The sequence below is a fragment of the Cibotium barometz genome, chromosome 52 (genome assembly GCF_041138505.1).
Source record: "Cibotium barometz isolate CiBa-2024 chromosome 52, ASM4113850v1, whole genome shotgun sequence".
Lineage (NCBI taxonomy): Eukaryota > Viridiplantae > Streptophyta > Polypodiopsida > Cyatheales > Cibotiaceae > Cibotium > Cibotium barometz.
Window position 1 is genome coordinate 17,517,597 of NC_141097.1, and position 18,010 is coordinate 17,535,606.

General features: G+C 45.4%; 1 protein-coding gene across 3 annotated transcripts in view; it reads right to left on the minus strand.

Annotated features, from left to right (window-relative positions):
* Positions 1-18,010, minus strand: part of LOC147608884 (uncharacterized) — an 83,059-nt gene that overhangs the window by 10,602 nt on the left and 54,447 nt on the right. For all 3 annotated transcript variants that reach the window (XM_086788384.1, XM_086788385.1, XM_086788386.1), the window contains 4 exons: positions 4,037-4,097; positions 3,851-3,949; positions 675-843; positions 96-179 (listed from right to left, as the gene is read on the minus strand). In XM_086788384.1, the coding sequence (XP_086644510.1) occupies positions 96-179; positions 675-843; positions 3,851-3,949; positions 4,037-4,097 (413 nt within the window). The remainder of the gene's footprint in view (positions 1-95; positions 180-674; positions 844-3,850; positions 3,950-4,036; positions 4,098-18,010) is intronic.

Sequence of the window (18,010 nt, forward strand, 5' to 3'; positions counted from 1 at the left end):
AGATACAATCATCATCTTTTCCCATTATGTATGAGAAATATTGCCTTAAGATTGTGATAAGTTTTGAAAGGTAATGGTGTAGATTGATCACAAACTTTTAGGGTCGTCACAGTCCACCACAGCCAGTGTATCCTTCGACAGACTGATGTTCTGATTGTTCAACAACTCTATTCTCAAACCTACATGAAAATGCTCCAATTACTTAGCAAGTCACACACACACATCATATGTTAATTACAAACTTTATTCATTCACTAAGCAAATGATTTACTTCCAACACCAAAATATGCTACCAATTCATTAGTTCATGTAGTAAGGAAGACCTTTATGTGCTAGTGTGGGCCCTGATAGTACCCCTAGTGAAGATCGCATTCCACCACACAAAGACAATAGCTCACTCTCACTCTCTCACTAGCAAGACATGGGAAGAACAAGAGGGAAAGGAAGCTCAGTTGTGTTTATAAACACAACTGAGCTGTATAAACACATTTATACAGTACATTGATTAGTTCTTCATCAAAGGCACCTAAGGGGACCAGATATGGGGATTATTTGCTCCTTTAAATCCACCAATATTATATCATATATATGGCAAGGAGGAGGGTGTGTGTGTGCTGTTTTTTTTTTTCGTGTGAAGGGAAGGGGGGGGAGGTTTCAGTATACCCTTACTTTACCTGGAAAACATGGGTTTGACATCTTTCTTCCTTCATAGGTGAAAAGCTGAAGTTCATTTGAAAAGTCTGCAATTAAGAAGCAGTGAGCACACTGCTTAAGTATCATGCTTATGTCCCTAACATCGATTATATGAGGAGTTCTCCAATCTTGGATTGGGTACACTATGCACTGCCACGAAAAAAGTATTTTTAATAAAGAGATTGATTTTTCCCCTTGCCCATGCCCCAAAAAACAAGAAAGAACCCTTACAGATATGATGATATCTAACCCTACTAAAGGTCATTATCCAAAAAAACGTGTATAAAATGAAGGCAATTGTCCCCCCCCAGGTATTATCCTGGTTCAGACTTCCCGTGAGATGTTATGGGTTCAAATCATATGGACTTCCCTGCATTGTAACAGGGGGACTAACGTGGTTACATATTGTGAATGGAGGTCACCACAACCACACATTGGACACCATAGATAGCTCACCCGATATTTCCACCTTCATACATGGTGACTGCGTAACAACATCCTCTTGTAATCGAGTCCAAAAGCTTTGCCAACGCTTGACCAGGAACATTGGCTGACCAAGGCATCAAAGATTGCAACTTGTCTCCAATGTGTGGTTCTTGTAACAAGAGTGCAGGTTTTTCAATGCAATTGAAAGCCACCAAGACCCGTGAGAATTGGGGTTTACCTGTGAAGCTTGTCTGCTGCCTCAACTGGAAAATATTTGGAAGGGTGGCACCACCTTGTAGCATTTTTTGTGTGTATGCGCACGCACACGCTTGAGAGAGAGAGAGAGAGAGAGAGAGAGAGAGAGAGAGAGAGAGAGAGTTCTATTAACGTCTACAAAAGACGAAAGAGTCTATGAGACCAAAAACGTTATAATACATCCACGAAGTGAGTTTCATGGAAAAAGAAAAAACAAATACCAAAAGAAACGAAATGGCCACATGAATGACATTGTTACAAAGTAGTCCTGTAATGGCTGAAACATGTGGAGGGAAGCAGAAGTACAAGCCGTCTATCTAGCAAAAGAGGGGATCAAGCTTTATCCTCTGCATCTGTGACCTTATACAGGCTCTATTTCTCTACTGCCCATGGTGGAGCACTTCTGTGTCTAGAGAATCTCTCTGATCTGAAGCTCAATGATGCTCCACGTGTGGCCTAGGTCCTACAAATGCATCTCAGCCCTCAATTCTGGTAAATCAAAGGGGATTCCACCTATGCCTTATGGGCTGCACACCATGACTAGGAAATAGGTGAAGTAGAAGCGACCTTCTTGATAATGAGGTTGTGAATGTGTTTATGTTATGGAGTTAAAAAGGATAGTATGCAATTGGTACTGATGGAGTTAAGAGGATTGTGGTTTTATATGCATTGCAGTCTCAGTGTTAAGCTAATCGCTTGACCAAAGTTGGACTGATAGCTAAACTAAATAGATAGTTGGCTAAAATCATGAACTTGTTTGGACTTTAGGACCTATCTCCGGGAATTATTTGTCAATAAGAAGGTATTATGTGGTTCAAAAAATAGATGGAGAATTCGAATTAATTGTTGCGTCATTTGGGGAGGAATGGTGATAACTGCTTGATATGATCTCTCTTTAAATAAATATTTTATTAATGAAAAATGATGTCAAGTTTAAAGAATGGTGTATTTGCAGATCACAAAATACTAAATGAAGCTAGTCAACAGAAATCAAACGCTCTCTTTCATAAACTTTGGGCTATAATATCATGCAAAAAACCAACAGACTTTTGGTGGACTGCATAAGCTTTTGTTACCCAACAGATACGCTTGCACTGGTTTTAGCACAAACCTCATCACAAGGCTCCATAGAACTCGTACTCAACCTCGTGGTCCATACGGTATTTTGCATAATGCCAGCATACTGTACAAGGCATTCTATACTCCGTACAAAATGCACAAGCTTCTATATAAATCTTAAGGTTTTTGATTGTCCTAGGCCTTATTAGGCGGCCTCTATGCCTCATCCATGCATTCCATATGCTTTTCCATGAGCCTGCACTTAATGTATCTTATGTTATCCCTACTCTCATACCTAATGTTTATAACCATCTTGGTATATGACCAAGTTCATGCATTTTAGGCATCTCCCTCCCACCCCTATTTCAAGTTGAGGAGGAGGGGATGTCCCATGCATCCTCTCATTACAAAGGCATATAGACATGCTTGCCTAAAGAATTTACTAGGGGCACAAGAGGCTCTTATATGAGCCATGTAGACAAAGAAAGATATCCCCACTATGACCTTCAGGAAACCAGGGGTGGTAATAGGAATAAAGACGAGATCAACAGCATAGCTGCATGGCATATATAGTGGGCCCATTGCAGCGAGGAGATTGAGCACAACACAACTCCCCCCCCCCCAAATCAACCCCAAGGTAAGTCCATCCATTCCATTTGGACTGGCATCATTCACACCCTCCATGGCCAGTGTGGGCAAAGCTTCAGGGTGGATCGGATTGCATGCGTAGACGGCGCGAGGCTTTCTTGCACACATGGCGACAGGGCTCTGATTGGGTCAGGGAGATCACTTGGCATTACAAGCTGCCGGTGCACCCCCCCCAAATATGAGGTAGTTTCCCTCTCTGAGAATGACTAGCCATGGACCCTTCCTTGAGCAGCAAAATGCTGACAGCAGTCTTCCGACCAACATTTTCAGCCAGACCTTATTCTCAGAACATCCATAGCAAGTATGGGACAATATGCAGGGACAACAAGCTGTCCAACTGAAGTCTGGGGACACGAAATTGGACCCGCATCGCTGCCCATCACACATCAGGGTTTTCAATTTTTCCTTCGTGGTTCAGCAGGTCTGGCAGTCCTGCAGCAACCACTAGAAGGCATTAGGTCAAAACCTTGCAATATATTTGCAAGTTTAAATCTCCTGTCTCCAACCCTAGAGAATGCACAGTAAAGTTTTCTGAGGAAGTCCAAATCAGGGGAAGTTCTTGCTTAAACCACAAAGTGTAAGCAATTCGTGACAAAGAAAACCTACTAAAAGGCCAAAACAAGATTTAACAAGCTCCCAAACATCATCTACAAAACTAATATCCACCCTTACCCAGCAACTCAAATAATTGAGACTAATACCCTTGGGAATCCATGTAAAATTTGAGTAAGTTAATTGTGAGGCAGCACTTCCAGAGATAAAAAGTTACCTGTGAGGTGGTGGTCACAATGAGGTGACCAAAACCTAGTGACACATTAATGATAAAATCTTGGAACTCTAGGTTCTTCACTTTCTCACCCAAAAAGTCCTGCAAAGATTGAAGCACATTGATGTACTGGTTTCGTTATTTTGTGTATATATAACTAATTCCAGATTCTAATAATTGCATTAAGACCTGTATTTGAATATGGTGTGTATCCTCCAAAGTTGCCTTCAATCTTAACCACTCTATTCTCCTGTAAAATTGAAGACCATAAATTCCTCAAAGAGAGCTGGAAAGGTCGTTTGTGTTACACTTACTATAATGAGTGACACTTTTTTGACTTTTTCTATCTTTCTATTAGTTATATGAAAAACCAGGCAACAAGCTGAGTACACGCTCAGAACCTTCAGAAGAGGGAAAACACTGGTGCAGGTAGTCCCCGCCTGTAGCGCCAAGTGAGGTCACTGGCACTGTCCGAGAGGAAGGGGTCCTGCTGCCAGATGGAAAGCACTTTAATTTTTTGAACAAAAACTCAAAAAGCAAGTGAACCTCTTGACTTGAGGGATTTGCTCATGATCTCCACATTCAACTAACAATCTCCTTGGTTAAGAGGGCTGAAAGTACATGGCCAGCTTCCAAGAGTGGGATTGGCACTTGTGATTGTGGATGAACGGGATCGTGGGTGACATTTCATCTCAACACGGGAGTTTCCCTTGAGGAGCAACAAATTATCTTGGATTTGTCATGGCTGAGGAAGTGCAGAACGATCGTGGGATGGACAACAATGTCCAATTTGACAACGGCAATCAAGATGATGATGTGACGGTCAATGACCTAGTCACTAAGGTGGACTTCGAGGCCAGGATGACCTTGTTAGAGCAATAGATTACGAACCTCACTGACACCATGGTTGTTATGCAAGCAATGTTGGCAGGTTTGGTGACAGCAGGGGATGCTGGAACAGCTTTGGTTACACCTTTTACTCCAAAGCCCTACACGGGGGAGAAGGAGACAGTTGACTCCTGGCTCCATAGGTGGGCTACACACTTTGAGTTCCACCCTTTCCTTGTGGATAAAAGGATATGGATGGTTCAGTGCTTCTTGACAGGAAAGGCCCTTACTTGGTGGAAAGAGTTACGCATGAAACCCACTACGTGGGTAGATTTTGAGCAGGTTTTCCGGGAAGACTTCCTGTAGGCCGAGGATGAGTACGACATTATCTCCAAGTTTAAGAACTTGGAAATGAAGAATATGCCTTGTGACACACATTTGCAAAAGTTCCAAGAGTTACAGGCTCGGGCCACTCACATGGATCCTATTACTATTCTTGGATTCTTTGTGGATAGATTGCCTGATGAGTGTGTTCTATGTGCTGATGTTACCCCTGCTGCCCGCCTTGTTAAATTGTGTGCACATATGTAACTATGACCAGCCCCCATGTATGCACAGAAGATCCACACAGCCCAGCAAAGCAACGATGACTACAACGCAGCACCAACCAGAGAAAGAAGGGATTTAGGGTTGGGCTGTACAACCAGCAGCTCACAACTCTGCTGTTGTCCGCCCTGTACACACTGTGTGTTCTGTGCGCTGCTGTAACCCCTGCCGCCCGCATTGTTAAATTGTGTACACATGTAACCATGACCAGCTCCCATGTATGCACAGACCTATTTCAGGTATGATTGCTGTAGCACCTTCTTTCACACCGGACGCTTTTGCAGGCGAGAAGGAGAGGACACAAGAGGTGGCAGACTCTTGTCTCAAACGTTGGAATGTACACTTTGAGTTTCACCCTTTCCCCGATGCCCACTTGGGACATACAAGCTTTACAAGGCATTACGACGGATTTTACCGATGTCTTCCCTGCTAAATTACCTTATGGTTTGCAATCCACTAGGTCGGTGGATCATAAGGTTGATTTGCTTCCGGGGTCTCAGTCATAGTCACAAAAAAACCCGTATCCAACTTTCGAAACCTCAAAATAGTTTCAAAAAACCTTGAAACCTCTGTAGTACAACAGTTTTGCCCAAATTAGGTTTCATTTTTTTTAATGGGTTTTGAGGTTTTTTGACATTGCCCTCTTGGTCCAAACACGCCCCTAGAACTTGCCAACAAGCGGCTACAATGGAAAATCATGCCATGTGCAACTCCCCTTGGTCTAAAAAACCTCAAAACTAAAAGAAAATCATGTCCATGTGCAACTCCCCTTGGCTGCATACATACCCGAAACTGATGATTCTCCTGTCCCATTGAAAAACACTTAGAAAGCTGCCTTCTAATGACCCATAGCTTGCCCTTCGTTGCACTTGATTCTAGTTTTGCATATTCTTGCATATGGACCATGCTTGGAAGAGTATAGCACCTGACAAGATAAGCCAGCTGGAAGAGGATGAGATTGCCTAGTAGTCGTCAGAATATCTTATGATGGGACATATACACGAGTAAATCTCCCTGGGGAGCTCCAGTGCTTGTGAAGCGCAAGAAGGACAGTACTTGGGCTGATGTGTGTAAATTATAAAAAGTTGAATAAAGTTACAATTAAGAAGAGGTATCCTCTTCCCAAAGCAGATGATTTGATAGATTGGTTGCATGATGCTGCCTATTTTACGAAGATTGACCTCCACACTAGTTATCACCAGATAGGTATATCTGAGGAGGATGTCTTTAAGACAGGTTTCCGTACACGATATGGCCACATTACGAGTTTCTCGTATTACCTTTAACGCTCACGAATGCTCCTACTGATTATTTGGGGAAGTTTGTTGTGTTATTCTTAGATGATATTTTAGTTTACATTCATACCCTTGAGGAGCATGTTGAGCATCTCAAGGTAGGCTTGGAGATACCAAGACGAGAACGACTGTATGCTAAACTCTCTAAGCGTGATTTCTTCCGTCGGGAGCTCACATACCTAGGTCATTGAATTTCTCAGGATGGTATGAGCATTGACATTGAACGGATCTAGAAGGTGTTGGATTGTCTACTTCCTCGGACAGTGAGGAACTTAGGGCATTCTTGGGATTCACTGTCTTTCTAAGAAAGTTGGTGAAGGATTATTGTTCCTTTCACAAACCATCTTATAGGACACGGACGAAAGTCTAATAGTCCTATTACCGATAATGAAAGGCTTGATGAGGCTTTTCGTACTATCAAGTTCAAGGTGAAGGAAGCACCTATTTGGACCTACCGGATGCTAGCCAACCATTTGTGGTTGAGACTGATACCAACGATTACGCGGCGATAGGGACAGCCTTATTCAGGGGAGGCCTTATTTCATTATCGGTAATAGTCCTATTACCGATAATGAAAGGCTTGATGAGGCTTTTCGTACTATCAAGTTCAAGGTGAAGGAAGCACCTATTTGGACCTACCGGATGCTAGCCAACCATTTGTGGTTGAGACTGATACCAACGATTACGCGGCGATAGGGACAGCCTTATTCAGGGGAGGCCGACCTGTGGCATTTGAAAGCAAGAAGCTTGATGATAGCTAGGTCAAGTGGCATGCTCAGAAGAAAGAATTGTATGCAATTATACAAGCATTGAAAATTTGGAGACGTTATTTGTATGGATCCAAATTTGTTGTCTTGACTCACCATGAGCTTATGCAAGACTTTGACATGGAGATTCAATATAGGAAGGGCTGTTTGAACCGGGTTGCAGATGCTTTGAGTCGAATTGGGGAGGTGAATCTTTTGAGTTTCACCAAGATTAGTGCTGACTAGTATGATTCTTTGAGAGGGCCGTGTTGAACCGATGGGCATTTTAGTTGGTTTTGGCAACAGGTTTAGGCAAGGAGCTTCAAAGTTTTAGACTAGGACTCAGAATCATACCACCTGTTAGGGTGACTAGTAGTCAGTACTTGATTCGGAATGGATTATTGTTCTCGGATGATAGAGTCTGAGTACCACATTGTGCTAAGATTAGGAAAAGAATCCTTTATGAATGTCATGACTCTCCTACAACAGGTCATCCAGGGATACAACGGACCTATGATTCGGTAAAATGGATGTTTTACTGGCCTAAGATGAAGGTAGAAGTCTAGGACCATGTGGTGAAATGTCATCAATGTCAGATGATAAGGCCAAGCGCCTTAAAACTGGAGGGTTGTTACTGTCGGAATGCACAATGGAAAATGAGACAACTGATGTGAGAAACAAAACACAAAAGTGTAGAGAGAGAGAGAGAGTTGTATAAACTCTGCTATATACACAAAGATCCGGTACAAAAAACTGGTGTGGGGAGGCAGCCGCCACATATACTATCTGGGGGCCGACAGCCCCCAGATATGTCCACGACTAAGAAAAAGATTGATCGGCCAGCAAAAGACATGGTCGGCCAGGAGAAAACACAGTCGGCCAAGACCAAATCAGGTCGGCTGGCACCAGACAGCCCCCACGACCAAAAAAACAGGGAGAAAACATGGAAAAAATGGAGAGAACTGCTCGGCGAGCACACCCACAACAAAGGCCCTCACTGAGTAATATGGTACAGACAGGAGATGACTGCTAACACCCCCTCTCAGCTTCTGGATGTGCAACCAACCCCAATGAGCTGGAGTGCTGCCGGAGCATCGCCTAAGGTAGAGACTTCATGAAGAGGTCCGCTGCATTGTTCTCCGTCGAAAAAAACTCTAGCAAGATGTTATCAGCAAAAAACTTCTCACGAACAAAGTGACTCTAGATGACCGTGGGTTCCGCAAGTGGAAACCCAATCTCGCCAAGTAGCCTCTACAATCTCACCACCTCGCAATTAGCACCACAAGCAGCCCGATATGCTGCCTTAGAGTCTGGATCTCCTCCCCATTCTGAGTCACTCCAACCTTGGAGTCTGACTCCATCCCCTCTAGTGTCATAGAAGAGTCCAAGATCCTTCGTACCCCTACAGATACTGCAAGATCTGCAATCCTGCATCCCGAGTCTTCAAAGGCGTCTGCATGAATAAGCTCAACAGCCCTGAAAAGCTCAAGTCCAATCTGTGTGGAAATATGCCATTTTATCCTGCCCAAAAGGACTCGCCGCCTACATCTCGTGTAGCTTCAGTGTTTTTCTGCTGCTGGACTGGCCGCCTACACCAGGGCTGTCTTCAGCAGTTTACATCGCCTACGTCAGGACCGGCTTCATCGCCTACACCAGGGGTGCAGCTTCAGCGTTTTTCAGCAGCCCTACTTCAGGCTATCTTTAGTGTTTACCTCAGGCTGACATCAGCGTTTTTCAGCAGCCTTACTTCAGGCTCACATCAGGCTTATATTGGCGCTTTCATCAGGTTCACTTCAGCACTGTTATCTGTGTTTTATGGGACAGCAGCCCTCTCTACTCCTTTGACCTCGACATTAGGACAGCAGCCCTCTCTGCTCACTTCTTCAGGACGGCAGCCCTCTCTGCTCACTTCTTCAGGACAGCAGCATACCATCTGCCTCGGATCGTGGCCTTCACCACCGTCTCCATTATCACAGGACAGCAGCCCTCTTTGCTCCTTCGGAGTCTCACACAAAGCTCCTATACTGGATTTTATCATATATATATATATATATATATATATATATACATATATATATATATATATATATATTTATTCACCCTTTCCATGCTGTGTGATTTACTCTGATCTCTCATATATTCGGTCCTTTGGTCTTTTCTGCCCTCACACAATTTGGTGTTCAGCAACAAAATCAATGAACCAACAAGCTTCTGATACAAAGAGGCATCAACCTGCTCACAAGGATCATCAACTGTAACTTTGGTATGCCAAGTCCTCGGAGTCTCCTGAAGACAAGGCCTTCCTTAACATGTAAACCAGCCCCTTTAATCCCGGAACCTCAAAGCCTAGAGGTTGCTCAACATACACCTCCTCCTACTAATCACTATCTTCCACTGGCATGGCTTTCCTCCAAGTCCCCGGGAAAAGAGCTTCCTCAACTACAGTAGGCTCTTTGTCCCGAATGATACGAGACATCAAAGCATAGTTCACCTGTAAAGGCTCCTCTGATTGACGAATGCAAGAACTAGAATGTCCCTGCCAGCTGCCAACATCTGGCAAGCCATCCACCATCTAGTCTCGGAAAGCCTGCCACAGCGTATCCACATTCAAGTGATCATGATGAAATTGCCACAAATCACCTAACTGAGAACCTGTAAGAGAGAGTGCTTTGATCCCATTCTCCACTCCAGCTTCCCATACAACCTGGCCTGTTCCTATGTCCCGGAGAGGAATAAAATGCTCATCAAACTCCACTCGTACACCAGTCTTGCAAACCTCATGCGCTGACAACAGATGAAAACCAAGGGATGGGACATAAAGAACCTGGGAGGAATGCTTCTCCCCCTGTGCCATCGAGAATGATCTCTAACTTGCCCTCACTGTGAATAGGAATAGTGGACTTGTCACTAATAAGAATGTGACCTGCGTGCCTTCGAAGATCCTGTAATAACTCTCGGGAAGGAGTCATGTGCCTGGAAGCACCACTGTCTAGAATCCAGTCCCGAGTATCCCTAGCGGTGAGTCCAACCACCTCCTTGCTCGAAGAAGATGAAACTCCGGTGTCCATAATCTCCAAGTGCACAAAAGCTAGAGTCTTCACGGTTACAACTGAGGAATCTGCACCTTTCTCGGTGCTCCGCTGAGGACATTTCCTCCAATAGTGGCCTTTCTGTGGCACAATAGTTACAGGTTCGCCCTGCCTTCAAGGCATCACAATCCAAGTCGAGCTCCTGCTAAGAAGACTTCTCCTGTGAAGACTTCCCTTTTAATCAAAGAGCTGACCAAGAGGTTGGGGATTAAACACAGATTTACTACACCATACCATCCCCAATCTTGTTGCGGCCTTTCGACCGCTGGCTAGTCAAGGTCCCAAAACCTCCGCCCTATGGAGGGTTCGTAAAACGCTCTTCCTGATCCAAGACCATAGGCACAAGCTCCTTCCATGTGATGGTTCTGAGCCTCCCACTGGTGATCAAAGAGGAATAGAAAGCTGAATACTGAGAGGTCAGGTGAGATAGCAAAGTGATGGCCATGTCCTCTGAAGATATCTCCTTCCTAGCCTAAAGAACCTTTTGCTGAAGAGCCTGGAGTTTGTTGATGTACTCCCGCATTGTCAAAGACTTTGCGTAGGATTCATCACTCGCATCTGTACTTCCAAGGAAATCCGCTTCATGGGTGATACCTTGTTATATAGAGAAGCCAAGTGCTGCCAAATCCCTCTGGCCAGTGTCATGTGTTTGATATGATTAATCACCTAGGGTGTGCAATTAAGGAAGATGAAAGAACGCACACGAGCATTGACATGATCCCATAACTGTGCCTGAGCCTCCCGTTCTTTCCTAGTAGAGGGTAAAAGCTCCCCGTCCTCCAACTCTGGCCATGGCACACCAACCACAATGCAATCAGCCAAGTCATAAGACTCCATTACAGACTCCATCATTACCCAGTAGATGCCATAGTTGGTCCCGTCCAACTGTCGATCCACATGGAATGTGGGGAGAGTGGGGATCTTCATGTGCTTCTCAGCCATCTCAAGCAAATCTACCATCTCAAGGGTTCACAAGGTCTTGTGAAGGGAGGGTGGTTGGGAAAAAAAATGAAGAGGAGGCTGCAAACACTAGGCAAGGTGGCTGTCCAGTAGTGATGGCCGCCTTCTACCCGTTCTCCAAGTCCCAAACAGCCCAAGAAATATCCAATCAGCACCAAAAAATAGAAAACCCTCAAGCTCACTGTCTCCAAGCTTCAAGCCACCTGGGGCTCTAGTACCATGTCGGAATGCACAGGAGAAAATGAGACAATTGCTGTGAGAAACAAAATGCAAAAGTGTAGAGAGATAGAAGCTGTATAAACTCTGCTATATACACAAAGATCCGGTACAAAAACCTGGTGTGGGGGGGCAGCCGGCATATATACTATCTAGGGCATGCAGTCGGCCAGTTGCAACTAGGCCAACAGCCCCCAGATATGTCTACGACTAAGAAAAAGATCGGTCGGCCAGCACATGTGCAGTCGGCCAGCAGAAGACATGGTTGGCCAAGAGAAAACATAGTCGGCCACGACCAGATCAGGTCAGCCAGCACTAGAAAGCCCCCACGACCAAAAAAACAGGGAGAAAACATGGAAAAAATGGGGAAAAATGGAGAGAACTCCTGGGCGGGCAAACCCACAACAAGGGCCCTCACTGAGTAAGATGGTACAGACAGGAAATGACTGCTAACAATTACATCCCCTAGAGATCCCTTTTGGGAAGGGGAAAAGTATTTCTATGAATTTTATTATCAGATTGCCACGGACCAACAGAGAGCATGATGCCATCTCGGTGGTGGTGACAGAATAACAAAGATGGTGAGGTTTTTACCCACATGGTCAACCGTTACAGCAAGTGATTTGGCGCAACAGCTTGTTGAGAAGCTTTTAAAGTTGTATGGGTTGCCTTGTGACATAGTGAGTAACAGGGATTCGAAGTTTTCTGGAATGACTAGTACAATAAGTACAAGTACTGGTACAATAGATAGAACGTGGTACAACAGGTTCACTCACTAATACAACAAGTAAAATGGCTGGAAATCATAATACAATGATTAAATACCCTTCCCTTCAATATTTCTTCACGATGGAGGCCTGTCCCTAACAGCCAATATACTTCATGGGCAGCCTGAGAGTGAGAGTGAGAGTGAGAGTGAGAAAGAAAGAAAGAAAGAAAGAAAGATTGTATTAACGTCTCTCTCAGGCCAAAGAGAATTGGCCTACGAGACAACCATGTACAATGTATGTGATATCTCTGAGTATTAGATGGTGCTCAGTGCACAATACAACAACTGGAAGAAAACTGAAAGAAAACTGCTACTGTGAGGTGAGGATGCATGTACATATATAAGGATGGAGCACTACTGGGATAAATGCACAACTATATGCCAGGGTGATACAACAATGCTCAATGCAAGCATGCTCCTAGTCAGCTCCATCTTGTGATGAGGGGGGGGGGGGTGTAATATGTCATACATGTCAGCGCCAGTTGTAATGATATGCAAGATGGTTGCTAGATCAATGGGTCCCAACTGTCCTCTCTCCTGTAGTTGCCTCTGGTGTCGTGCCTGAATGTCCCTAATCATATGTCGATGTCTATGGGAAGGTACCGCAGTATCCGGGCGCTCGTGGACGCCACAATGCTCGAATCTCCTCTGCTCTCCTCAAAGTGACCCCTCGGCCCATCACTGTGGGATCTGGCATGGCTGTAGCGGTGGTAGAGAGCCATAACCTTGGACTAGAGAACCAGCAAGAATAGAGAAGAGTTGCCAACATGATAGAGGCTAGTTTGCGGCACTAGAGCTTGCTCAAATGAAGAGAGAGGACTCCGAGGTATAGATTTGGGACTCTCATGAGCTAGAATGGAAAGTAAAAGCTATAATCACAAGTGAAGAGCTGAGGTGACAAGTGTGAGGCCACTTTTCTCACTTTGATCCATAGTCTTGTCACATGTCCCAATTTAAGAGATGGTCCCTCCCATAAACTTCATCTCTAAAAATATCTCAACTCGTAGACAGTCTGTCAAAGATGCTTCAACATGTAAACCGGCCTTGGTCTTCAAACAAAACCAAAGGGCGGTGCAAAAACAAACTTGCACACAAAACACTTCAACACCTTTGAGGACCAAGAAAAGGAAAACAAACAGGGGGAGCTAGAATGCTCCTGCAAACAGTACACGGACATCGATTGGCCCCAAAACGCAATGGCGCCCCTTGCGGTATTTCTTTAATTGATTATAAGAGCTTTGATTACAATAAGCCTGGAAACTTAGCCGTCACAGTAGAACTCTTGAAGCCTGCAAAGACCCTGCATCATGGCTTTTTGTCCACTCAGCATCCACAAACAAGTCCAGCCATTGTTCACATCAAAAGACTCCCACACATTAAGTCTGCATACAGAAGCTTTCTCCCATGATCAAGCTACCACAACCATCCATAGCCTCTCACCCTATGAACAACATCACACCCTGACACATCCAGTACTCCCTACATCACAACAAAAACTCCAAACAGAGAACTCGCATCACAACACAGCATACCATACAGTCGACACACCTGTACCAACCCTCTCTACCTTCTAAGGATACTATCCAGCTTTGCCATGGATTCCCCGACCGCTGTCCAATCAACAGCAAGGCTGTACAAAACATGTGCCAATCCCTGTATCCACTGCCTGTATGTGACCTATCTCCTGGAGAAACCAAAACCATGTTTCCTCGAGAAACCTACAACCTGTTTCCACACGAAACCCTTAGGCATGTTTCCCCTTGAAACCTTCGTCCTGTTTCCACACAAAACCATACACAGCAGTGAGCACCATTCAAAGACAGTGCCAACAACGGCATACATGCAGTGACCTGTTTCCTCATGAAATATCTAGAAACATAGATATGCCCACTACTGTAGGCCCCTCTGTTCCTTTCAAGCAGGAAGAAAGCAATCTACTATATGAATATGCACCCATGCGAGCTTGCATCACTTCCATGCCAAGAAACACATCCAAGTGACTTGTACTTGCAGCCAACCAAAACAGCCCATAAACAATCTCAAAATAGTCCTCTGGTCCTCCTGTAGTTCTGCACGCCCCTCTTCCAAACAAGAGAGAGACAGAGAGAAAGAAAGCGTTGCGGCTATTGTTCAGCCCCTGCCCGCCACCCTTCCCACTCGTGATAGCACCCTCTCGTGAAGCTGCAGCTGACCTGCAATCTTGGCCGCTAGCCTGTTGCAAAGAAGGAGAGAGATAAGCCAGTGGGTGAGCCTGCTGAGCTATATGCTGCCTACAGTCTGCCCGCCTATGCTCCCTACTAAACTATGTGTCACAAACGGGCACGTGTATACGGAACCAATTCACTACCAAAACGGCATACATACATCAACCATTCCTGGCATATACATGATTACCATCATTGTGAAACATTACATGAGCATATACATCCTGCAAACATAAACCAACTTGCACATGACACAGCACTAGGGGGTGAAGTTGGGCCAGCCCCCCCTAAGGTATCTTTATTACCAACAGAAGTATTTATATGTACAAGATGCGGGTGCCCGGAGAGTACACACTCATCCAGCCGCCGACACCAGATTTATTTAACTGTGAAAACATAGGTAAATACATTACCTGCAACTCCTCAGTCACCAACCAAGGTTGAGTGGTCACCAACCACTCTTGTTGCAACACCCTCGGTCACCAACCAAGGTTGAGCGATCACCAACCGCTCCTGTAGAAATACCCTCAGTCACCAACCAGGGTAGAGTGATCACCAACCACTCCTATACTTTGATGGAGCGGTCACCAACCCTCTAACAAAGTGCTGTCCCAAACCTGCAAAACAGTAACCAGCCATGATTTTGGCTCACTGGCCTCCCACAGGTTCCACCAGATCACATCCCTAGGCCTGATACTTGTCTAGGGACATGTTTGCTCAAGTTTCGTCGCGAGAAACCTCCTACAAACCTGTAAAAACAGCCAATAATGGCCCTTACAATAGTCAGCCAGCTCCTATTGAGGCTGTGTTCACTCCGTCCAAGCCCTGTTCTTAGCAAAGTAGCACAAAAACAGTCCCAACAGCCATGCGCCAGCTTCTAGAAACAAATCTAACAGCCTACAGCCCTATAGATACAATCGGCCAGCCCTGTAGAGAGAGAAAGAGAGAGAAATAGGAGCCAGCCAACCCTGGGACTCTTGCTCTTGGCTTGTACTCCACCTGTAGCTCATGCAAATGAGTAGACTTCCTGTTTTTCCTGTCCAAACAGCTCCTAACAGCCCAAGTTTTTTAGATGAGTGCTCTACAAGTCAGGGCTTGCCCACTTTGGCCCTCCCACACCCAGAATAGCAACTCGTGGAGCTATTTGGGAGTGCCCGGGTGCCCATCTCTCATAATTGGCCTTGGTTCATAAAAAATAGTCCCGCCTGATGTGAACTCACTTATAAAATTATAAGTGCGTCCGCCTACACTTTAAGTGAATGTGAACCCTGCACCCAATAAACCTTAGTAACATGAAATAATGAATAAATTGGGTTAAGTGTGCAAACTTACCACCTGCAAAACACACAAGGAAACCATATGAGTCCCAAACAGGTGTGCACACGCGTATCCACGGGTTGTCCAGGAGTCCCCGGTGCCCGTGGACATTCACAGGCCAAAATACCAAGCAATGTCCAGGCATCAAAAACAAGTCATCCATGCATGTGCAACTCACATACATATGCTGGTGCACAAACATAGTGGATGCATACCAACATGATCCGTCTCCCTGTGATGCCAACTGTCGTGAAGACTCCAAGGCTAAGCGAGCATATCTGTCTCTAGGGAGACCCCAAGTGCTATGTATAAAGGAGACTGATCAAGTGAGTGCCTCTACTACCAATGGGGGGGCAGCCATCTCTGCACGGATAATATCATGTGGTACGGAGGCCTTGGCCCTAATCATCTGGGAAATCAAAATAACTGATACAAATCCCTCTCTAACTGAGCAAGATAAGCCCTCTTCTTCCATTGCACTAGGTGTCGGAAGGTAATCCGTGACTGTCTGTGAGTGGTAACACCCATGAGCACCTCTCTCTGTAATGTGATCCTCATTTCTTTGCACTCCTCATCATACCAGCTGTTCTGGGGCATGTTCCCAGATCCTCTCCGTGTAGGCTGACTATGAGGATATGCCTCTGATGCTGCAACATGAAGCGTCTCTATCAATATCTGAGTGAACTCATCTAAAGGCCGTCCCGGCTCCTCGGCACATAAGCGCCTGTATATCTCATCCGTGTACACAGTGCCAGTCTCGCTCGTAAAGGTATAACCAGTGTGTGTGGAGACCTGTTCCAATGGAGCGGTGCTGAACTGAAATGTGAGAGTGAAGGATAAGATAGCATGATCCACTACTATTCCAACCGGCCTAGTGCCTACCATAAAATCCTGAAAAGAGGGAATGAGACTGGGCTGAGCCATAACATAGTCCACTGTACTAGCACCATGCTGATGTGGAAAGCTAGTGAAACCGCCCGCTGTCGGGAATCTCTGTAGGCCATTCAGGATGGCTAATCCATGTGCAGTCCCCATGTCTATCAAATACCACCCATACACTGTATGTTCCTCATCGTGTGAGAGTCTAGATAGGCCCATATCCCTAACATCAAGCTCCCTCAACGTCTCCTCTGAGGTATCATAAAATTCTGTCTGGTTATGGGCGGTCCCGGCATTGAAGTCCCCCAGGAGAATGATGTCACCATCCCTGGAGAACTCCCAAATGTCATCATCCAAAATAGAAAAGGGAGACTGCCCGCTAGGTGATGCATACACTGATGTACTAGGAGCAAAATAGCATATAGCAATGTAGAGATATCTACCCGTCTCTGCCCTCAGTCTAACCCACATGTACCTAGCCTGCTCATCTCTGCGGACTATATGTATCAGTGGCTGTAGCTCCTCTCTAAACAATACTGCCACTCCTCCTGAGCCCCGTCCTCTATGCTCTCAACGAGTCTCCTGTCTACAAGCTGTCTCCCATCGGTATCCACTAGCATGTGGCATGGACTGTCCAAGAGCCTGATGCGTCTCACAGTAGAAGATGATGTCCCTCCCAGTGAGACTATCCTCAAAAGCCCCTACATCAAGGCGTAGAGATCCATTACAATTCCAAGTAGCAACTTTGAGTGTAGTCCCATAGGTCTCGCGCCGTCATTTAGAGCGCCTCTCCATAATCACCACTCTACCATCTCTATAGAAGGCCACTTTCCCTTTCTCTCGGGCTGCCCTTATCTCGGGCATAACTTCTTTCATGTGGGCAAGTTGCGAGAGTGTGAGGTTATCTCCAAGAAATATTCCCGTCTTCTTGAGTGTAGGGCGTCTCTTCAAGAAGTCCTCCTTCGCTTCCATGGAGGGGAAACGAATGATAAGTGCTCTCTCCTTAGAAAATTCGCCACTACCTTCTCTCTTCTTTCCCTCTCTCCATGCCTCTGTGTGCGTGGCTTCAATGCCCATCATAGAGAAGAGCTCCTTGGTTTCCCCTTCCGCATCATCACGGTCTTTTAGACCGGACACTCGTACATGTAAGGCCCGGGTCTTCCTCCTTTGCTCCTCTTCAAGGGTCATGTTGATGATGGTGGGAGTGGGGATGGGTGGCGATTCTTTACCTTTCCCTTTCTTGGCCACCTCGAT